This window comes from Pleurodeles waltl, chromosome 12, assembly GCF_031143425.1.
Source record: "Pleurodeles waltl isolate 20211129_DDA chromosome 12, aPleWal1.hap1.20221129, whole genome shotgun sequence".
Taxonomy (NCBI): Eukaryota; Metazoa; Chordata; class Amphibia; order Caudata; family Salamandridae; genus Pleurodeles; species Pleurodeles waltl.
Window position 1 is genome coordinate 46,263,875 of NC_090451.1, and position 23,837 is coordinate 46,287,711.

The 23,837-nt window shown below is 44.5% G+C and overlaps 1 protein-coding gene across 2 annotated transcripts in view; it reads right to left on the reverse strand.

The window, feature by feature from the left end:
- Window positions 1-23,837, reverse strand: part of CPAMD8 (C3 and PZP like alpha-2-macroglobulin domain containing 8) — a 1,104,327-nt gene that overhangs the window by 408,119 nt on the left and 672,371 nt on the right. For both annotated transcript variants that reach the window (XM_069217904.1, XM_069217903.1), the window contains exons 30-31: window positions 8,690-8,855; window positions 7,728-7,814 (exon numbers count right to left, since the gene is read on the reverse strand). In XM_069217904.1, the coding sequence (XP_069074005.1) occupies window positions 7,728-7,814; window positions 8,690-8,855 (253 nt within the window). The remainder of the gene's footprint in view (window positions 1-7,727; window positions 7,815-8,689; window positions 8,856-23,837) is intronic.

Below are 23,837 nucleotides of genomic sequence, written 5' to 3' on the forward strand. Positions count from 1 at the left end.
AGTTAACCAATAGTGGAATTAGCAGAGCCTGAATCAGCCATTAACTGACATGATGGGGGCAGAGGTAAGCACAGCCCCACATACACCTGACTAGGCTGGGCACTACTACGACACAATAGGATTAACAACCCTGTATTGTCATAGCAGCCAGGGAAGGGGAGGCAGGAAACTCCTGAAACTTTACCCAACTTACAGTAGCAGGGCACCAGGGTATACAAATAGGGCTTTCAGACCCAATCTTCAGTTTTCTATAGACCTGCGGTGGGACACTCAGAGGACTGCCTACTTCTATAATCCGCTGTGTACTCTACAAGACTGCTGCTATATCTGGAAGGCCTGCTTTGCTGCCTGGAGCCTGTCTTGATCTGTCAGAGGCCAGCCCTACTGTGGAAGCCCTGCATCTTCACTTGCACACAGGACTTCAGACGTTACTCCAAAGGCTAGTTAAGCAGGCCTCCTGTTCAGAGCCACAGGGACATAACAAGCTTCCACCATCTTGAACCTGCACCTGGACCCTGAGTGTTAAACCCTCAAGAGATCTCCATCCACTCCTGGACCTTTAGTTATGGTGCTAAAGGTGCACAGGTTGCCATTTTCAAAAACTGAGGACTTGCTATTTCGAACCTTAAACTTTAAAAAAACATAACTCTGGGACTACTAATCAGATTTTGATGGTTTTGGTGTCAAGTAATTTATTAAAATGTGCTCTATTTTATTAAATTGATTTGTTTTTTTTATTGTGTTGTGGTTTCATTGTATTGCTGTTTGTGTGCTGCATAAATACTTAACACATTGCCTCCATGTTTAGCCTGACTGCTCTTTGTGCTAAGCTACCCGGGGTTAAGCACAGGTTAAATTAATGACTTTTTGTGGTTCACCCTCAAGGGATTGTGGCTGTCGCTTGACCAGGGCTCACATCCCAGTCAACCAACAACCACATTTCTCACACATTCTTTGAAATGAGCTCAGCAAATTCAAAATCATAGTGCCGGTTCTGGGATAGAGATGTCTTAGTATTGCTTTATTTTTCAACTGAATCTTTTTTGCCCAACATATATGCTTTGTCAAAATGGAGATAGGTTATGAATAATGGCTCAATTCTGAAATCTGAGGTGCACTATTATTTGTAGTCCAATTTATAGAACAGCTTTACCAAATGTTATCAGGGTGAAGACAGTGACAACCTAGGCTTTTTTTAAGAACCACCTCACCGGTAAGCGCCAACCACCCCAAGCCCCCACCCCGCCCCGCACCACCGCCCCTAAGCGCATTGAGACCCTAACGGGTGAGTAGTTGCGCTTTACAAGCATTGATTGATTGATGTATAAAAGTGTACTCAATGAAGCTTGACTATGGGCCTGGTGGCATGAGGATTTTGCAACATTTAATAATTCAATCACGAACACTGCAGATTGTCTAATTACATTCCTATTATAGTATTAATTTCACCATAACTACTGCTGATTGTCTAGTAAAAGCAGTAAGAAAATAAGTTAAATATCTGTAAATATACTGGGTGGATGATGGGAACTAAACATAGATTAACGTAAGCAGATGCTCGACTTCTCACATTGCAGAAAATTATCATTGGATGGCCTGGCTCTCAGACAAGCAGGAGAAGATATGTACAGAATGCACTGACCATTGCCCAATTGCGTGGTGTTGTGAGATAGTCTCTCTTAACCTATGACATTTTTTCCTTACAGCTTTTGTTAATTGATATTTCCGAATTGAGCCTACACTGCTTTCGTCTCAAACAACGGAACAACCATGTCACTTTGTCAACTTCATATGAGCTTCATAACACAGAAGAGGAATCTCACAAGACAAAATACCTCACCAGTCTGTGTAAAACAATAAGGTAAACTCATTAACTAATTAAATACAATATTGTTTTTATTTAAATAAGCTCCAAGGACGATAGAATGCTCAATGTCACTGGGTAATCAGTGTACATGTTTACATGATATGACCAAAGGAAACGTGTGCCAATTTTAAACCAGTTAGGTCTGAAAAAAGGTCAGTGCTTGATGGGCACACTGAATGGTGTATATAACTTATAATATAAATATTTGGTGTTCCATTTGGGACACTTGGCCCCATTTATGTATACTATTTATTATAAAATCATGTTTTTTTTTTATTTACCTCAGCTTCATTAAGTAAGGGTTTTAAATTTACCAAACTAGGACTGTTAATATTATTCATATGTCAAGAATATGCCTAGGATTAATGAACATTTGTTTCGTAATTGACACGTTTTGAGAAGTTTGTTTGCATATTGTGTATGTAAAAATAACATGCTGAGCCTTTTTTTGAAATCTATATTAGAAGTGGCCTGGCAGAATGAATGGGGTGGAGGTATGCCTACAGGGGAGAATGGAGGAACCAGTAGAGACACAGGCAGAGGAACTGGCAGAAGCTCAATTGGTCGGGATGGAAATGTAGGGGAGTACAATGAATTTATGTTGAATCTATGAGAAGCTTATATTGTCCAGTAGCTAATTTAAAATGCAAAAGGAATTGCAAGGAATGTAATTGCCATGACATGCTCCTTGTTGGAGGCGTCTGGGAACTTATATGAAGCTGTAAGTTAAACTGTTGTTTATCAAATCAAATCATTAGCATTTATAAAGCGCGCTACTCACCCGTGCGGGTCTCAAGGCGCTAGGGACAAAGGGGGTGGTTATCGCTGCTCGAACAGCCAGGTCTTTAGGAGTCTCCGGAAAGCGGAGTGGTCCTGGGTGGTCCTGAGGCTGGTGGGGAGGGAGTTCCAGGTCTTGGCCGCCAGGAAGGAGAAAGATCTCCCACCCGCCGTGGAGCGTCGGATGCGAGGGACGGCGGCGAGTGCGAGGCCAGAGGAGCGGAGGGGGCGGGTGGGGACGTAGAAGTTGAGGCGTCTGTTGAGGTATTCCGGTCCCTTGTCGTGGAGGGCTTTGTGTGCGTGGGTGAGAAGTCGGAAGGTGATCCTTTTGCTGACTGGGAGCCAATGCAGGTGTCTCAGGTGTGCGGAGATGTGGCTGCTGCGGGGTACGTCGAGGATGAGGCGGGCCGAGGCGTTTTGAATGCGTTGTAGGCGATTTTGGAGTTTGGCTGTGGTCCCGGTGTAGAGGGTGTTGCCGTAGTCCAGGCGGCTCGTGACGAGGGCGTGGGTCACGGTTTTTCTGGTGTCGGCGGGGATCCAGCGGAAGATCTTGCGGAGCATGCGGAGGGTGAGGAAGCAGGCGGAGGACACGGCGTTGACTTGCTTGGTCATGGTGAGAAGAGGGTCCAAGATGAAGCCGAGGTTGCGGGCGTGGTCTGCGGTGGTCGGTGCGGTGCCGAGGGCCGTGGGCCACCAGGAGTCGTCCCAGGCGGACGGGGTGTTGCCGAGGATGAGGACTTCAGTTTTTTCAGAGTTCAGCTTTAGGCGGCTGAGCCTCATCCAATCTGCGACGTCCTTCATACCCTCTTGTAGGTTGGTCTTGGCGCTGGCGGGGTCCTTGGTGAGGGAGAGTATAAGTTGGGTGTCGTCGGCGTAGGAGGTGATGATGATGTCGTGCTTGCGTACGATGTTGGCGAGGGGGCTCATGTAGACATTGAAGAGTGTCAGGCTGAGTGATGAGCCTTGAGGTACGCCGCAGATGATCTCAGTGGGTTCTGAGCGAAACGGAGGGAGGTAGACTCTTTGGGAGCGGTTTGCGAGGAAGGAGGCGATCCAGTCCAGGGCCTGGTCTTGGATCCCGGTGGAGCAGAGGCGGGTGATTAGGGTGCGGTGACAGACGGTGTCAAAGGCAGCCGAGAGGTCGAGAAGAATGGTGGCGACTGTTTATGAAAACAATAAAAGAAATGTTTAAAAAAAAAAAAAGAAATCTGTATTAGACACGAGTTTATATAAACAACTAACTGAAATCAGACTTTTTAAATACTTCATTTAAAATGATAAAACGGAGGAAATAAACCTGTTTTGCTTTTCCCATCCTCCTAAAGCAGCTGTCATGTTTTATGTTTGTAAAATGCATTTTCACACTTTTTCCTTCCATTATTTTTCTCATCTGCCTTTCAGTGACTAGCCCAGCTCTCTTATTTAAGTGGCATTCCTTCAACAAGAACAAGGCAGGGAACGATGACCATGCCCTGTTCATTGTTTACTTCCTTATAGTCACAATCTTAAAGAGTGTGATATTTGAGAATTCTGAAAGAGAATTAACTCATCTACCAGCAATGGAGACTGTCCTATGGCAGGAGAGGCCAGACCACTGTGAATTCACAGCACCAGTAGGAAAACATCCTCTCATAACACAGTGATACACTTAATTATCCTGCTCTGTGCTCCACTCCAGTTTGTGGAAGTATAGACAATCAACTCAAAGAGTGGCAAACCATTGCCAGAGGTAGATGTGTGCTGAACATTCTCAAAAAGCCTTCCCCTTACACTTCAAACGCCTTGTCTACTAAATCACTTAAAATCCAGTCAAGGTCAGTCAGGGTTTTCTTGAAGCAGAAACCACATTCCGAAAAACACATTGTGGAACTAGTTGCATCGAAACAGTGAGGCAAATGTGTCTATACTGAAGTTACTTGATTTTGAAAAGTAAGGCCCAAAACAAGAATAGAATCCAGACACATTCTAGGTCTAAATACTGCGAACAAGTAAGCAAACGTCACAAGATTAGTGTGCATTAGATCTACCCACATCACATATTGGACACTGGCTATACTCCATCAACCTGTGGACATATACTTCCACATTAAAGTTGCAAAAATAACATTGGAGGTTTATGCTCTCTGTGGTATGAAAATACCTTTACCAATGCAAGGTTCTGCTTTTCAGCATCAAAGAATCTGACACAGTTTTGTAAAATATAAGGCAACATAGCAAGACATCAGAGAAAGAAACACATTTTCAATTACCCATACATTTACAATTGTCCAGCGAACGTACAGCCAGACTAGACTTTCTGAAAGCAACTTATTTTTTTCAAACTCTGGGGATCCAGATCAGCTACCCAAAGTTGACGCCTGTCCCAGTTCAAGCATACATTCTCTAGGCGCAACACCAAAAGTATAATAGGAAAAATATTTCCTTCATCACTGAGGCTGTTGTCTTTCTAATAGAAAGTTATTTTTCTAGCAGTTGAGTTACCCCCGGAAGGGTTAACGTCTTCCCAGCTGGGCTCCACAGTATCTTGCATTTCCACTGTGCCGAATGCTCAATTGAAAATGAGACCACTTCAACAGTGTTTTAAGGATTGAAACAGGAGTCAGATTTTTTTTGGAGCAAAAAGTAAATAGCTTTGATGCGATGGAGCTTTTTTCCAGCGCGTGGGTGTCATTTAAAATGTTCACTGCCCATTTCTGCCATTCCTCACATGGCAAACATGGGCAGTGACCATAAGTAACAGTAGTCCTCAAATGGGGACAGTTGTTACTGTGACCGAGCAGTCATGTGGTAGATGGACTGCTAGGTCAGGACGTATGGCATTCCTCTCGCTCCATCAAACCTTAAATAGGGCTTTTATGAGGCTATTCATAATGGTAACTAACAATTGGATTGATTTACATGTGCAAGTTTACTCTTTTGAGTAATTATATTTTTTTTGGCTATTCACAAAATCGAATGTAAATTTACTTAAAAGTGTGGACTTACACGTCTCCACCTCCTAAACAAGCTTTTGCAATACAACAGGTCTCGCATATTTCGAACAAGTTAATTGTCATCTTTTGACAACAGCGCCCACGAGCAAAAACAAAAGAAAATATGAGTGGAAAAGGAGAAAAGATGACTAACAAAATAAAAAGAAAGTTATCATTAAAAAATAAAACATTGCAATTTTATTTGTCCAGCTGGACACGTTTTTGCCAATCACAAGCCTTCTGTTTGCGGGGCACTGGAAGTTAAAATGAACAAAGTAGTACCTCGATAACGTCGGGTGCAGCGGACGGGCACTAATTGCTTCATGCCTGCTCCACAGAGAGGAATGGAAACGATGCAAGACGTACAGCGATGAATTACGAGGCTGTAAAGAACAGTGCCACTCAAACCAACAAATGGTGAGCGACAGGCAGGCTTCCAAGCCCTTCACTGAACACAACAGTGTCTGTCATGCGAGACACATGGGCTAGCGCATGCACTGAGGCTCGACCCTAAAAAGAGCACGGAACCAAATTAATAAGCATAAGTTACTACACGCTAGAAGGAAACTACCCAGGTCCAGCACCACACATGGTCAGTCACTGATACAGCAACACACTCCCATGGAAAATAATAGGAGAGAGGGACTTAAAATAAAACCCCATATGAAACAATGTTAAGTTTACAATGCCATTATCTAAAATAGTTACAGATATAAATAATTATCATTTAATATTTAAGTAAATCTAAAAATAGAACATTTATTGTTTAATTCTAAAATATTTTAACAACTTTTTTTGAATATATAAATTAATGTAACTTTTTTTATTAAAATATAATTCTCTATGTTTCTATTTGTTTTATTAAGATGGGAATTTTGGAATCTAGACTTCAGAGAAAATAATTGTTTAATTTAATTAATATGTTTGAAATAATTAAGGTGTTTATTTAAAATTAAGTTAATAGTGCTGTAGCATTTTTATTTTGTCTTACAAGTACAATAAATATATAAAATTAATGTACATGAATATTTAACATAAACATACCTTTACTAATTTATAATAAACTTTAATGCATTTTCCTAAACCTTACAATAGGGAGAGCTCCAAACCGACTGTTGAGTCTCCCAACAATAAAGGATAGGGAAAAGTAAAAATGTTTATTAAAATGTATAATAAATAAGTTAAACTATTGTCATGTTACATATTCATGTCAATTAATTGCATATATTTATTATATACTTAAAATGGTATATACTAGACTATATATATATATTTCATTTAAAACCAGTTCACAATCTTGGGTATGTTCAAACATACTATATAAATATATTTATTTTAACACCAATTCACAATCTTGGGTATGTTCATTAGGTCTAATCTAGCTGCCTCCCCTAAAAGCCAGGCAAATGAATACTGGGGTAACAATTACCAATGTGCAAAATTAACTATGAGCTAACAGACTTTGCACTTTATTATGGAACTGTGGGGCAGCCTCCACCTTAAAGTAATAGTTTTAAATTATACTTCAGCTAATCTTTGGTCTATTCAGTGGTGACTCTTTTTTTCCTATCTCCTCAAGAAGAATTATAAAGGGCTGACATAATCAAAAGACCTACCTAAACCTGATTAAATTCTAATTGTACTTTTTTTAAAGAAAGGATGTTTTCCCTAAAAAGGAAACATTTTAGCATTCTTGGGATACAGTATTTGTACTTTGAAAAATGTTCTGGGTCACTAATTTAGGCGGCCATGTTCAACTTAGTATTTTATGAAGATGTCCACAATAGAGAATCACAATTACAATAGAGTAACTTTTCTTCATTATAAACCCAACACTGTATTTATTCGCATTATGTAGACAGGACAACTTGAATAGATTTTGCTTTGAAGGATAGTGCATAAAGAGCCTTTATGTCTCAGTTTCTAATGTTTACCTATTTTAGATTTTGTACAAGATTGCTATATGGTGTCCTAGTTTACACCCCTAGAGAACGCCTCTATCTAAATAAAATGTGTAACTGTGAGAAAATGTTGTACTATTAGCCACCCCAGAGAACTGTAGAAAACATGACCACCCTATAGAAACCATAAAAAAACAGAAACTTTGGTACCTGATTGCGAGAGGCCATCATTGAATCCCATAAAAGTGTCCTCGTCTGTGGCAATTGTCCCTGTTAAACTCCAGTGTGTGAATCCATCTGAAATATTTAAAAAGATAAGCAATACATGTGTGCAATATGTTGCAAAGTTCATTCAAGACGTGCCTGTAGTACAGCTGCCAGTAACACATATCGGTTATTATAACAGCACCCCATGTTTGGCATTTGACCTTCACATGCCTTTGGATACATAGAACACTGTTCAATTAAAATGTGCAAGTAAATCTGACAGAATAAACCTAGTGTATGAGTTAGAATAAAAGTAGATTAGAATCACCAACTCAAATGGGCTACCTAAATGAAGTTGTCAAGTGATAAGCTAACAAAGGTTTGTTTTTCTAAGTTCTCAAGTTGTTCCATGTTAGATGTCAATAGGTATTCCATTCCCTGTTTTACTTGACAATTTGGCACGTGTGTTTTTGCATTTCCAGTTAAAATAGTGTATCACAGATTTTATTAGAATTAAACAATAAATCTAGTACTGGATGGGCTACTGACACCTCATATCTCATTTTACAAGGTTGAAACTAATGGTACCCTTCTAAAATATGTAGGTGACTTATTATTGAACATCCATGTTTCCATGTCAGTTAGTAACGTTTGACCAGTCCCATCCTTTTGTTGTATTTTGTTATAACACTTAATTAACACTTAATACTCTGGTACTTGTAGTTTTACTTTTACAAATTTTAGATTCCAATTACATAATGTAAAGTGATGGGAGCTACAAATCCAAGTCTGATTTTACACCTTGCACCTACCTTACAGCATCATGAAACGAGTGCCCTGACCAGAGATTCAAAATAATATATGGAATAAAGTATCTTGGGTAGGCATTGGTTTGTTTTACTTCATTTAGACTATCAAACAAGAATCCAATGTGTTACCTCATGTGGGCTTCCTTTAAGACATACCTTGCATGATAGCCATGCTGTTTAGTTTCCGCAGAGCCACTGCCCCAGAAGAACTATGTAGTAAAGTCAAGGCATATGCTGTAAGAGCTGTTGTGTAAGGATCGTCTGCCGAAAACACATTGGACTCCAGAAAATCCTTTGCTTTGGCTACAGCTGATTTTTCTTCCTGTAGGAGAAGAGAATACAGATAAAGTTCTGATATATGATGTTACAGCGTGTAGAGATGCAAATGGGATAAAGGAGAGGTATGTAATGATTTAGATTATGAGGCTGTCGTTGCCTTTTCAGAAGTAAAGGGCCCCGTCTAAACCGCCATGCTCCCTCCGTCTCCTTCTATTCAAACAACCCCCCAATTTGTACTCATGGGAAAGTCCCTCTCTCTATCTTACATTTGGAAAACCCTCATCTTATGGGTATAAACCCCTCCACCCCTCACCCTCTTCAACTGAGCATGGTTCTTTCTCACATCTATGGAGGTGCACTCCGATCATATCAGTAAGAAATTCCCCACTTCTCGAACATGAAAGAAACCTTCCTCCCTTGTATAGAAGTCTCCCACCTTCTATGCATATGTCAATCCCCTGAACCCATATGCATGAAGTATCCCACAACTCTATTTAAATGAAAAACACTCATTTCTTTTACTATGAAGAGTCTGTTTTTTCACTTGTATGGAGCGTTCCTTTCCTTTCTCCTCCTGGAGCCTGTCTAACTTTTAATACCATCAGTGGAAGCAGAACAACAAAAAACACTAATGTCTAAAGGATAAGGAAGATCCAGTGTTCATAAGTCTTCAATGAAGTCTTTCTTTAGTGCAAATGTTCAGTTATCTTCATGAAAATCCATTCACGCTTCACAACAAACAACAATCCAGATTCTAGCTTGATTCACTTTTTCTCACATAAATATAGCTGTCACATCTTTCACAGTATTCCTGCTAGCTCAAGGCTATAGGGGGGGCATTCTGCAGTTTTTGCTGCTGCTTACCACCAGGATTTTCCTGGTGGTGACGGGCAGTGAAAACTGACATGTACATCTGCCCATCTAAATTAGGTGGGCAGTCATACAGGTTAGCTTCCAACGGCTTGGCGGAAGGGTGTAACCACGGCAGAGATTAAGTAGTATCTGCTGTAGTTACAACAAATGTCTGCCTGCATTTAAATAGGGCAGGTGGCCCATTATGTTGGCAGAAATGGTACCCCATTGCGATGGAGTACCCTTTCTGCCAACTTATAAATCAGGCCCTGAATTACCTGGAGGAAAGCAATCCATCATCCAACAGGTTGCTGTAGGTAACAGACGTAGCTTACTTTGAGACTGCACAGTGATAAAATTCCACCCAAGAGTACCTTCCACACCCATCAGTCATCCGTATACAACATTTGAGCCTGATTATGAGTCTGGCAGTCACAAGACCGCCAGACTCACGGTGGCGGTCGGACTGCTTTGGTGATCCGGCCACCACATTACAAGTTGGGTAGGCGGACCACCAACCAACCGCCACCTCCGCCAGAATCCCGACGGGGTGACGGCGGTCTTGGCTGTAATCAGCCAGGTTGGCGCTGAACTCAGTGCCACCCTGCTGATTACAACCTTGTTCTCCGCCGGCCTTTTCATGGCGGTTTCCCCAAAATAAAAAGCCTGGCAGAGAACAAGTGCAGGAGGCTACAGGGGGGCCCCTGCACTGCCTATACCCATGGCAGTGCAGGAGCCCCCCTGCCCAGTACAGTCTTTGCAGACAATGTGCATTCCGAGAGTGCTGGTCCGCCCCCCCTCTGAGCTATGAGATAGCACTAGGCTCCTTTAAGGGAACCAAGTGTTAACTCGTAGCACTGTTGTTGCCTGTGAGACCTGCAGGAACGCTTTATTTCAAGGTTTCTGCCAATCAGCCAGGTCAGACTGGCAGAAAACTTGTAATGGGGGCTGGGGGGGCACCACTGCCATGGCAGTGGTACCCACCCCTTTAGTTTGGTGGTCCCGCATTGGGACCACCAAATTCATAATCAGGCCCTTTGTCTTGTTTGGGACTCGATATGACTTGAATTTCTGTTCTCATACTTTGAGACATACCATAGAAGTGTAACCATGTTGGCTTAGTGCAAGGACAGAGAAAGACAAGTGTTAGTACCCCAGTGAGGAAAGGCATCCATGAAAAGTAAGGGAAATAAATAGAGGCTACATTGTAAGTAGAAAACATGACAGCCTATATTTAAAAAATACATAAATGTTAGCAAAAGGCTAAAGAAAGATTTACTGCACTTTTTCTTGAACATTTTTCTGGTTAATAGGCCAAAAGAAGGTGTAGGCTATTGATAAATTTGAGAAGCTCAACCATGGTGACACCGAGCTGCAGTCACAATGTGATGAGTAGAAATGTGTGAAAATCTCATCAGCTGTATAGTTTACCCAGAGAATGCCTAGAAACTAGACATAAGACATTTCCTACAGAAAATTCAGACAGCATCATATTGGATTTCACCCTACCTTTTTTCATTGTCTCCCTTTTTGTGTCTTCTAATAAGAATCCACAATTAAATCATGCTCTGCATATTGTGTGACTACCCGATGTATTGCAAATGGCTGTTGAGTTTAAATTTACAGAGATTTCCGAGCGTGTATAAGAAACTGTACAAACATCAACTCTTGACATCAACAGAAAACTTACACTTGTTCAACAAGGGCTGCACTAAAAATGGATTCAGGACATAGCATAGTGTGATTTAGCATGCCTAGTTTAACATCTGCATGTTGTACAACTGTTTCTCCGTTCTACTCCCCACTTCAAAAATTACATGTGCACATTGGCCTAGAACCTCACATCCCAGATAAACACGATTGACACCCAGGTGCTCAACTCATACTGCAGAAAGGATATGGCTGGCACTTTACCAACATCACCTTGCAGACTTCTTAAGTCCTTTTTTTATTTTAAGGGTAGATGCATCACATGATTATTGGCTAGCATGGCTCAGCGACATGTTCTACTCATATGTAACCATCCTACCCAATATTCATTTTTATCTGGTACAGCATTCTAAGCTTGGAACCAATAAACAACATTTTGTCAAGAACCAACACCACTTACTAAAGTACACAACCTCAGTGTTCTGTTGAATTCAACACTCTCATGAATGCCCCGCTCCCAAATCTGCATGCCTTTAAAAATAAGGATTTTCTCTTTCCTTGAGGAAAGTACTCTTACCATTCACAACGACTCACAAAATCAACCTAGTATAAGCCCCAGTTAAAATCTTATTAGACTGATGACCACCCTTTACATAGAACTGTCGAAAATTCAAAGGAGAAAATTGCAAGGTGTTCGCTTTTGAAACTTGGTATGCACAGGCATTTTAAACCGGCTCCCTGGATCTTCCAAGTGTTCCCTATAAGGCAGAGTATAAAACATTAACAATTAAACTATTATGGATAGAGGTATTTGGCCAGTGCCATTTTACTCCATCTGTGATGCTGTAAAACAGTATCAGGTGTAAAAATGCTTTTGTCAAACACCAGCAAGATACTGGTTTAATTGCAGGGGATAAATAAATGGGTAAAAATTAGGTGTTGTTATGCAGATCTCTAAAGCAGGAGGTAATGACCATGTGCCCCTAACCTACAATACCTATTAATCAGAACGATGTGTGACTCCTACACCATGCAACACTCATTGTTTTAATGCAAAACACCCTGTATATTGATTTACACACTTGTAAGATTTAGGCCCGATTTAGAACTCGGCAAACAGGTTTCTCCGTCACGATAGTGACAGATATCCCTCCCGCCGGAACCTCAATTCTATTGAAGATAATGGGATTTGGATTTCGGGGGATGGGATATCCGTCACCATTGTGAGGGAGTAACCTGTCCACTGAGTTCTAAATAAGGCCCTTAGTGTCTCTGTATAATGTGTAGGGTGATATAACACTCTCTGACATTCTACAATGGGGTGTTTAGGGCTGCAAAAGAATTTAAAAAAATAATTTAGTAAGTGTTTTTTAAATCACTATTTGTATAATTATTCATAAAGACAATACATTTGGCATTATTACAGAGAATGCACAAAGTCAAAGGCTGCCTCTAAATCGTAGTCTCTCTTTAGTACTTGTGAAGTGATAAGCTGTGCGCCTCTTTCCCTCCACTGCATTGGCATCTTGGTGTTAGGCTCCAGATAGACCCCAACCAGGATCATGCTCAAAACAAAAGGAGAGGTGATCGTTGTTAAAAATCAGACCTTTGTATTGGGCTCCACTAAAAGTCAAAATAAGAAAGCCCCTTCATTGCATTCAGGTAGCTGCTAGGATGAGCAGACAATGTGCGGCGCTGCTGGTGTCGGTAAATGATACCAGGACACATTCAGCATATTGCACAGGGACCAGTCTAGATCCAGGATCCTGCCCAATAATAGCTGCAGATCCAGCATTGTGCTGGATCCTACTCAAGTGCTGCACGTCTCCGTGGGCTGTTTTTAATGAACCCTCTGGATTACTTCATGAGGCAGGAACTTGGCAGCCAGCATTCATTGAAATTGTTTAATTGTCCTTGATGTAACTGTGTTTGCTTCTATTTCCCTGCGGCATTTACCTTTGCCCTCACTTTTTGTATTAAACATACCAGTAAGCATCATTGAAAACAGTTGTCCGATTGCAGAATATAAAACAAGAACATACTTGCATGATTTAGCAACGAAACACTATACAGCTCTATCAGATTAGCAGCTCTGGCATTGTGACATTTTATGGGGCTGATTATATGTTATGCAATGTTCTTGATCTTTTTTGTGTTTGTTATTGTGTGGAAATGTCATAACTTAATTTAACTAATCCCACTTCTCATTAAAAAATGTACCCTCGAACAGGGAGGATTGTTATTAGCCAAGAATTTAAGACAGTGGAATTTTCGCAACATCACATTTTCTGCTTACTTTGACTCGTCTCTAGTACACTACTAGAGAGCATAGACACCAGAATGACTTTTCGTGGCTGACTGTTTAAGTTCTGGCTTGCTTTGGCATCTTTGCTAATGCCACACACCCACTAACCTGAAGAAGTAATCATTCCTCCATTATCCTCATAGACTACTTACCTTGCGGACAGACATAACAGACGGTATTAGATGCCAATTCTCCATCTAACAAGCCATACTCCTCTCTCACAGGCCACACCTTCAACTTCAGAGCACACTTTAAGCCAGTTAACATTACCTCTTTCCCGCACATAATGACATTTATGTCTCATGCACTGTTTCCTAGGCCTACTAGAAATCATGATGTGGTCTGCAAGAAAACACATCACGATGGCAGAATCGCCTGGTGTTTCTTTGATTATAGGGACAGGCAAGAACTTCATCATTCTCTCCTTACGGCCCTCCATGTAGCAATTTTGTCTATAAAATGAGAATGCATCAGATCAGCTGGTCTATCAAATTTGAAGCCTCCTTCCATAAGACTGCACTCTTAGCTAACAATGTTCTCCTCTATATTTCCTTCCCTGGAGTTTCTCTCCATTCAGGTTTCGTCCTGTAGTGCTCTATTTGCCTCTAACTTTAATTGCTTTTAACCTCCCGCTCTCCCCTCCCTTGCAGTGGCAGAGGGTTGACAGGTGATTTGAAAAGGGTAGAGACGGCAGAAACAAAGCACCAACCAGCAGGAGAGAGTAAGAGAAACAGAGGAGCACTGAGTGGAAGAGCCGTGTTACAAAAGAATAGTAGGTTCTGGGGAAGAGAAGAAAGGTGGGCAAAGACATAGGAGAAAAGAAAGGAGGGCATAAAGACAGCCTTACTTATAAGTACCATAAAATGCAATCTGAGGTGAAGGAGAATGTCTCCAGTCTTCTGTTCCAAATTGACCAGCACTTTGTAGCATCAGGCAGCATGCTTTTCAACCCTATCAATGTAGGCGGTAGGCGATCACCTTTGCTGCAGCACTACCGTCTTCAGATTTTAGACTGACATCCTACTGCTTTTGAAGCCCTGTGGGACACCAAGCAGCAGTTACCTTCCTGTGAAATGCAAAGAATATGAGCAAGCTGCAGAGGAGCCTTACATAGCTATGTGTATGGCTGCACAGTGTGAGGTATGGCTTCCGAAACTTCAGATGTACTGTGCGTCAGATTTGTATGTGAGAGCATGACACTGAAAGCACTAAAGATCTCCACTACCTTCAGCACTTGCTCCTTCATCAGTAATAGACCTTTGGCCCTCATTCCAAATCCTGCTCACAGTGACTGTTTACTGCCAAACGTTTGAAATCTTTATTTATCCAGTATTGGATCTCTCATAAATTCACATGCTTGAATCATCCCAGAAGTGGGAGTCCCACAGTACCTTAAAAAAGCAGTAAGTAATAATATCCATAGGCTATAATGCTAGCAAACTTAAACATATAGCCTATCCATGTCCTTTTGAAAAAAGAACCAAATGACCTATGACCAATCAGGCGCCAGCACCCTTTAGAATATTTCCAAGAGAGGCTCCTTCCCTCAGATTATCTACAGCAGGGCGTGTGAAGGGAGTCTCCCTGAGCTGTGCTCAGTTTTTATCTCCCAGAACAACTTTCTGTCTCAGAAGATCTCTGATGCTTCAAAGAAAGGCCTTTTGCGCCCTTGTAAAGCCTGTGGCAGAAAAGGCTCCATGTGGATGATCCTAATAAAGATTTTCTGTACTGCCTGTATCCCAAAAATCAGGGAAAGGACTGCAAAATATGCCACACCTTCTCTGATAAACCTCTGAGAGAGAGAGAAGGAAGACTTCTAATATGGTTACAGGCAAAACCCTGTACTTCAGGTGAGGAGAGTGACATGGATCCACAGCCTCAAAAAAGGTCTAGTTCTCTTGTAGAGGATTTCCATGTATAGTCATAAGCGTTGAATATTCCCTGCCCGCCTGTGGGGACCCTGGAGCACTTTTTTCCAATATAACTTCTTAAGTGTCCATGTTCACCTTACTTCACAAAGGCCTGTCAAGTCACTTAAGAATGTTCTTATGCAGCCTATATGAAAGGCTACAGTGTTCAAACTTCTTCATCCAGTTTGTTCCTGAGGTAAATGCATTTAAATGCCTGAACAAATGAATATATTTTTTAGAAAGATCCCTTCACAAACCTTTTTTTATATCAGAAAACCCCTTTGAAGGAGTGCAGAGCAGTGTAGCCCATAGGCTGCCATTAGTAATGAAGAAAAAGGATACTATGCCTTTATGAACAGCCAGTCCTCTAGTATCCCATCATGCCTAGAGAGAGGCAGTTACCTCAGTTCTTTTTTCCGGCACCTGCTGACAGGACCCTGGAGCACTGAGCTCGACCTATTTAGGTTATTTTCTTCAAAAATACAGAAAAACCTTGAGAAAAAACAACTTCACTCGACGTCTTTTGACTTTTGTCTCTTGGATTTTGAATTTTTCTGACAAGAATTAAGGCATTTTTACACAAAAATTGCCTTCCTTATTTGACAAATATCCAAAATGTGGCAGAAAAAAGGCCAAAACAGACCCTCATGAGGTCTGCATCATTTGTCTGCCGTCTTCACACATACCTGCCTCCTGTAACATCTGCAAGACATTTTCCAGGCGCACACTGCGTGACAGAGAGAAGATTCGCCTTCAAGGGAGAGCAGAGAGAAGATGCCAGGGAACCAGTGGGACTTCTGAGCGAGGGGAAGGTCAGTCTTCCACCAGGGCTCATACCTCAGCCTCCAGTGGACGTGGAAGGTCTGAGAGGCGTTCTTCAGGTCGAAAACGCTTTCGGTCCCGGTCAACGTCGAGAAGATCGACATCGAGAGGCGGTACGGCGCCGACATGCTCGCCGTCAAAGTCCGGCACGACGTTGCATAGGCGGCGCAGTTCGATGTCAAGGCACCGCACGACGTTGAAGACTCCACGACACACGACGTTGAGGAGCAGATCGACGTCGTTGGAATCGACGTCGAGAAGGAAACGTAGACGTCATGTGTCGATGTTGAGGTCCCACACAACGTTGAGGAGAGCATCGACGTCGAGGAGACACAAGCGAAGAATAATTTATTCTTCCTCAGAGCACTCTACTTCGATAGTGCTGCTTCACTCATCGCCTTCTACTCGTGCATCTCCTCATGCATCTCCTTCACCAGATTTGCCAACTTCTCCTTAGTCACAGACACCGCGGCCTACGGATCAGGATTTACCGGCACCTGCACCACTTCCAGTGCCTCAAGTGCCTATCAGTGTCCCAGCAAGACGGCGCTCTACATCGCGCCACCGTTCACGACATGGCCATGACTCATCCCGCTCAAGATCTCACCGCAGATCTAGACGTAGATCAAGTTCAAGGGGTCGTGAGAGAGATTCTTGGTCTTCTACCAGAGACTACTCCCCTACTTTATCGGATTCACCCCCACCTCAGTCCTCGCCGGTTGATGATATTAACACTTTTCATGAAGTGCTGGTCCGAGGTGCGTCAAAACTTAACATTCCAATGGTTGCCCATACACCATCTACGTCGGTCATATTTGAGACTTTCCAACAGCGTACAGCCGCCAGACATTTGCTACCTCTAGTACCTGGCCTCTTAGAGCCTGCTATAGAAGTCTTCCTCACGCCGGCTAGAACAAGACCTGCACCATCTAGACTGTAGAAAAAGTATTGTCCTCTTGTAAGGAAATGGCTCCCTGTTGCAGTTACCCCCACTTTTTGCCTGATACTGATGCTGACTTGACTGAGAAGTGTTCTGGGACCCTACTAACCACCTAAAATGTACCATTGTTTCCACAATTGGCACACCCTTGGCACACAGATAAGTCCCTTGTAAAAGGTACCAGTGGTACCAAGGGCCCTGTGACCAGGGAAGGTCCCTAATGGCTGCAGCATATGTTGTGCAACCCTCAAGGACCCCTCACCTAACACATGCACACGGCTATTGTAGATTGTTTGTGTTGGTGGGGGGAAAAAGCCAAAGTCGACATGGCATCCCCCTCAGGATGTCATGCACACAAAATGCTGCCTGTGGCATAGGTAAGTCACCCCTCTAGCAGGCCTTACAGCCCTAAGGCAGGGTGCACTATACCACAGGTGAGGGCATAGCTGCATGAGCAATATGCCCCTACAGTGTCTAAGTCTATTCTTAGACATTGTAAGTACAGTGTGGCCATATTAAGTATATGGTCTGGGAGTTGGTCAAAAACGAACTCCACAGCACCATGATGGCTACACTGAATAATGGGAAGTCTGGTATCAAACTTCTCAGAATAATAAACCCACACTGATGCCAGTGTTGTATTTATTAAAAAATGCACACAGAGGGCATCTTAGAGATGCCCCCTGTATTTTACCCAATTGTTCAGTGCAGGACTGACTGGTCTGTGCCAGACTGCGGCTGAGAGACGAGTTTCTGACCCCATGTGGTGAGGGCCTTTGTGCTCTCTGAGGACAGAAACAAAAGCCTGCTCTGGGTGGAGGTGCTTCACACCTCCCCCCTGCAGGAACTGTAACACCTAGCAGTGAGCCTCAAAGGCTCAGGCTTCGTGTTACAATGCCCCAGGGCACTCCAGCTAGTGGAGATGCCCACCCCCTGGACACAGCCCCCACTTTTGGCAGCAAGTCCAGGGGTGATAATGAGAAAAACAAGGAGGAGTCACCCACCAGTCAGGACAGCACCTAAGGTGTCTTCAGCTGAGGTGACCCCTGCCTTAAGAAATCCTCGATCTTGTTTTGGAGGATTCCCCCAATAGGATTAGGGATGTGCCCCCCCTCCCCACAGGGAGGAGGCATAAAGAGGGTGTGGCCAACCTCCATGACAGTAGCCATTGGCTACTGCCACCCAGACCTAAACACACCCCTAAATTGAGTATTTAGGGGCGACCCTGAACCCAGGAAATCAGATTCCTGCAGCCTGAAGAAAGAAGGACTGCTGACCTGAAAGCCCCGCAGAGACGACTGAGACAACAACTGACTTTAGCCCCAGCCCTACCGGCCTGTCTCCAGACCCAAAGAACCTGCACAATGACGCATCTAGCGGGACCAGCGACTTCTGAGGACTCAGAGGACTGACCTGCACCTAAAGGACCAAGAACCTCCCAAGGACAGCGGCTCTGTCCAGAAACAGCACCAAAGAAAGCAACTTTAAAGAGACTAACTTCCCGCCAGAAGCGTGAGTCTTCACACTCTGCACCAGACGCCCCCGGCTCAAGTTCAGGACAACTAACACCGCAGAAAGGACTCCCAGGTGACTCCAACGACTCGACACCCTGAGTCGACCTCCCTGCACCCCCACAGCAACGCCTGCAGAGAGGATTCAGAGGCTCCCCTGACTGCGACTGCCTGGTAACAAAGGAACCCGATGCCTGGACCAAGCACTGCACCCGCAGCCCCCAGGACCGAGAGGAACCACATACCAGTGCAGGAGTGACCAGCAGGCGGCCCTCATCCTAGCCCAGTCAGTGGCTGGCCAGAGAAACCCCCTGTGTCCTGCCTGCATCGCCAGAGTGACCCCCGGCTCCCTCCAGTGTTTTCAATACAAAACCCGATGCCCACTTTGCACAGTGCACCTGGACGCCCCTGTGCCGCTGATGTTGTATTTTGTGTGCCTGTGTGTGTCCCCCCAGTGCTCTACTAAACCCCGGTCTGCTAGCAGACTGAAACCGGAGCACCCCTGTTCTCCATAGGCACCTATGTTATTTGGGCCCTCTTTTGACCTCTGCACCTGACTGGCCCTGTGTTGCTGGTGCAGTGGCTTTGGGGTTGCCTTGAACCCCCAACAGTGGACTGCCTATGCCTAGGAGACTGAACTTGCAAGTGCATTACTTACCTGAAAAACTAACCAATACTTACCTCCCCCAGGAACTGTTGATTTTTGCAGTGTCCACTTTTAAAATAGCTTATTGCCATTTTAAACAAAACTGTGTGTACTACTGTTTTAAATCAAAGTTCTATACTTACCTGTGTGAAGTACCTTACAATTTATGTACTTACCTAAAATTTGAATCTTGTGGTTCTAAAAATAAATTAAGAAAATATATTTTTCTGTATAAAAACCTATTGGCCTGGAGTTAAGTCTTTGTGTGTGTGTTCTCATTTATTGCCTGTGTGTGTACAACAAATACTTAGCACTACTCTCTGATAAGCCTACTGCTCGACCACACTACCACAAAATAGAGCATTTGTATTATCTAATTTTGGCACTATCAACCCCCAGGGGGAACCCTTGGACTCTATGCACACTATCTCTCAGTTTGAGATAGTATATATAGAGCCAACTTCCTACACGGACGTTGAAGGAAAAGACAGGAAGTTCAGATAGTACCGAACCGAGATCTACCGTAGCGAGAGGAAACACATCCGAACCCAACGGCGGAAAGAAAATAATCTAACAAAGGACTCGATGCCCATGCGCACTATCACCGAGAGGAGGAGTCACTCAATCTTGTGACTCAAAAAAGCTTCTTCAAAGAAAAACAACTTGTAACACTCCAAGAAACTAAAATGCTCACACCCACCATCCACTATGGGCATAACAGTTATTGTGAATACTTCTGGCTATTCAGATTCAAGCATGTGAATTTATGAAAAATCCAATACTGGATAAGAAAACAAGTTACTTACCTGTAACTACAGTTATCCAGTATTGGTATCTTTCATAAATGAACATGCGACCCACCCTCCTCCCCTGTGAGGCTCACCTTTCTTTTTCAGTATATATTCTTCACTCTTCTGCTAGAAAATCTGAGGGAAGAAGCCTCTCTTGGGAATATTCTAGAGGGTGCTGGTGACTGATTGGACATAGAACAAGTTTGGTTCTTTTTTCAAAAGGACATGGATAGGCTATATGTTTAAGTTTGCAAGCATTACAGCCTATGGATATTCTTACTGCTTTTCTAAGGTACTGTGGGACTCACACTTCGACGATGGGGATGATTCAAGCATGTGAATTCTTTCGTCGGCGCCGAAGTTACCTGTGGCGCCGGACGCGGCGTCGGTGGCTTCTGAAGATCGGCGCCGATCTTCGACTTCGGCGGAGGCATTGTCGACTCCGCGTATTGAACAACGGCTTCATTCGAGGAGACGTGCTCTCCGTGTATTAGAGGAGCAGGAGTACCAACGAGCCCTGGAGGAAGGAGAGCTAGAGGACTCGGGTGATGGGCTGCGTGGTCTGGAGTCGGCCAGTGGGCTGGACACTTCCCCTGAGTGGGATCTTTCGTCCCCGGGAGAATACACTGAGGAGGCTGCTTCCTTTCACGCAGTGGTACGGAAGGCAGCTAGTTTTTTGGACCTGCCTTTGCCGGTGGTGGAGGCTAAACAAAACCTTCTAACAGAGGTGCTACATCCGGCCTCAGCTGCGGCGGAGCCTCTTTTGCCATTTAATGACGCTCTGCTGGATCCGGTGTTAGAGGTGTGGAAGAGGCCGGCATCTTCCCCAGCAGTTCACAGAGCCGTGGCCAGGAGGTATCGGGCGGCTCCGACTGACCCTGGTTTTCTGTCTAGGCACCCTACGCCGGAGAGCTTGGTGGTGCAGGCCTCCTGTTCATCCAAGTCAGCGCCTGGTTCTTTCCCGACGGTGCCTGGGGACAGAGATTCAAAGAAACTAGAGGCGCAGTCCAAGAAGATTTTTTCGTCCTGCAGTCTGGCGTTGAAGGCCACCAACGCAACCTGTATCCTGGGGAGGTATATTCATGCTCTGATGGATGACATTTCCTCATCATTTACAGAGCTTCCCCAGGGTCTTTTGGATGTTGTTTCAAATGCCCAGGCTGCTGCGACCCAGATTATCCAGACGGGACTGGATACGACCGACTCGGTAGCCAGAGCAATGGGCACAACTGTGGTGGCAAGGAGGCAGGCCTGGCTCCGTAACTCGGGCTTTTCTGCGGATGTACAGTCCACATTGTTGGATCTCCCGTTTGATGGGGACAAACTGTTTGGAGCCAAGGCTGATTCGGCCTTGGAACGTTTTAAGGAGAGCAGGGCCACGGCTAAGTCGTTAGGGCTCCAAGCTCCTTCTTCCACGGCCTCTTCCAGATTTTTCAGGAGGTTTCGTGGATTTGGGCGTGGCTCTTCCTCCTCTTCCTTTCGGGGAAGATATCAGCAACCTGCCTCTTCCCATCCCTATAGATCTTTTAGAGGGAGAGGTAGGGTCCGCAACAGAGGAGCCTCTCAGCAGCACTCTGCCTCTTCCTCATCCTCTGGCGGGGTGCAGCAGGGGAAGCAGCCTTAGGCTTCCACCATTTCCCACTCACTCCTCTCCTGTAGGGGGAAGATTACAGCATTTTCTCACCAAATGGAAGACTGTTACAACGGACACTTGGGTTCTCAGTATTGTGGGAAAAGGCTACACCCTTCCCTTTCGGGAGTTCCCGCCCCTCATCCCGCCCGCCCTTCTTATTGTTCAGAAGAACACCTCCTGTTGCTAGAACAGGAGGTACAAGCCCTCCTTTCAAAGGGTGCGGTGGAGTTGGTCCCAGAGCAGGAAAGGGGTCGAGGATGTTACTCAAGGTATTTCCTGATTCCCAAGAAGGATGGTCGTTTGAGACCAATCCTGGACCTGAGGATCTTGAATTGGTTCCTCAAGCAGGAAAAGTTCAAGATGCTGACCCTAGCACAGGTGCTTTTGGCGTTGAACAAGGAAGACTGGATGGTGTCTGTCGACTTGCAGGATGCTTACTTTCATATCCCGATACTCAAGTCACACAGGAAGTATCTCTGGTTTGTGGTGGGATCGCAGCACTATCAGTTTGCGGTCCTTCCGTTTGGTCTTACTTCAGCACCTCGAGTCTTCACGAAGGTGATGTCGGTGGTTGCGGCAGAACTCAGAAGGAAGGGGATAGCAGTATTCCCTTACTTGGACGACTGGTTGATCAAAGCCAAGTCCCCGGAGCTTGTGTCGCATCATCTGCAGTCAACAACCCAGTTGTTGTTCGACCTGGGTTTTTCGGTGAACGAGCCCAAATCTCACCTAGAGCCCTCTCAGCGCCTCCTGTTCATAGGGGCAGTACTGGATACAACATTGGGTCGGGCCTTTCCTCCGCCTCAGCGGATTCAAGATATTCAGGATTTGGTTCCAATGTTTCGAAATGGAGCGGTAGTTCCAGTCCTCAAGGTCCTTTGTCTGCTCGGTCTGTTTGCCTCCTGCATTCTGTTGGTCACGCATGCTCGCTGGCACATGAGGGCTCTTCAGTGGTGCCTCCGAAGGCAGTGGTCTCAACACAAAGGGGATCTAGAGGGTACTGTCAAGATCTCCAGAGATGCTGCTGTGGATTTGAAGTGGTGGATTGCAAGCAACAATCTTTCACAAGGAAAGCCGTTCCAGCAGTCGCCACCAGTGGCCACAGTCATAACGGATGCTTCCACTCTAGGGTGGGGAGCTCATCTGGGGGATCTGGAGATCAAAGGTCTTTGGTCTCCAGAGGAACAGATGTTTCACATCAATCTGTTAGAGTTACGGGCTGTACGTCTGGCTCTCAAGGCCTTCCTCCCTTCCTTTCGTGGTCAGTCGGTACAGGTCCTAACGGACAATACTACCACGATGTGGTACATAAACAAGCAGGGAGGAGTGGGGTCGTACCTTCTCTGCAGAGAAGCTCTTCGACTATGGTCCTGGGCAAAGGACCATCAGATTTGCTTGATAGCAAACCATCTGGCCGGAGTCTTGAACGTGCGTGCGGACAGTCTCAGTCGCCAATTCTCGGCAGACCACGAGTGGCGTCTCCATCCAGATCAAGTCCGTTTAATCTTCCAGAGGTGGGGGTTTCCTCGGGTAGATCTGTTTGCCACTCGAGAGAACGCGCATTGTCCGTTATTCTGCAGCCTCCAGTATCCGATGCAGGGAGCGTTGGGGGACGCGTTTCAAATAACCTGGTGCGGCCAGTTGCTTTACGCGTTTCCTCCCATACCCTTGATTCCTCGAGTATTGAGGAAGATTCGCCAGGACCGGGCTCTAGTCATCCTAATAGCTCCGGATTGGCCAAGGAGGGTATGGTACTCCGACCTTCTCCAACTCTCAATGTGCCCTCCGCTCCGTCTCCCTTTCAGGGCAGACCTCCTCTCGCAGTCGCAGGGGCAGGTTCTACACCCCAACCTCCAGAGTCTGCACCTACATGCCTGGAGATTGAACGGGGCAACCTGAGTTCCTTCTCTCTCCCGCCTGAGGTAGTGGATGTTATATTAGCGGCCAGGTGACACTCCACTAAAT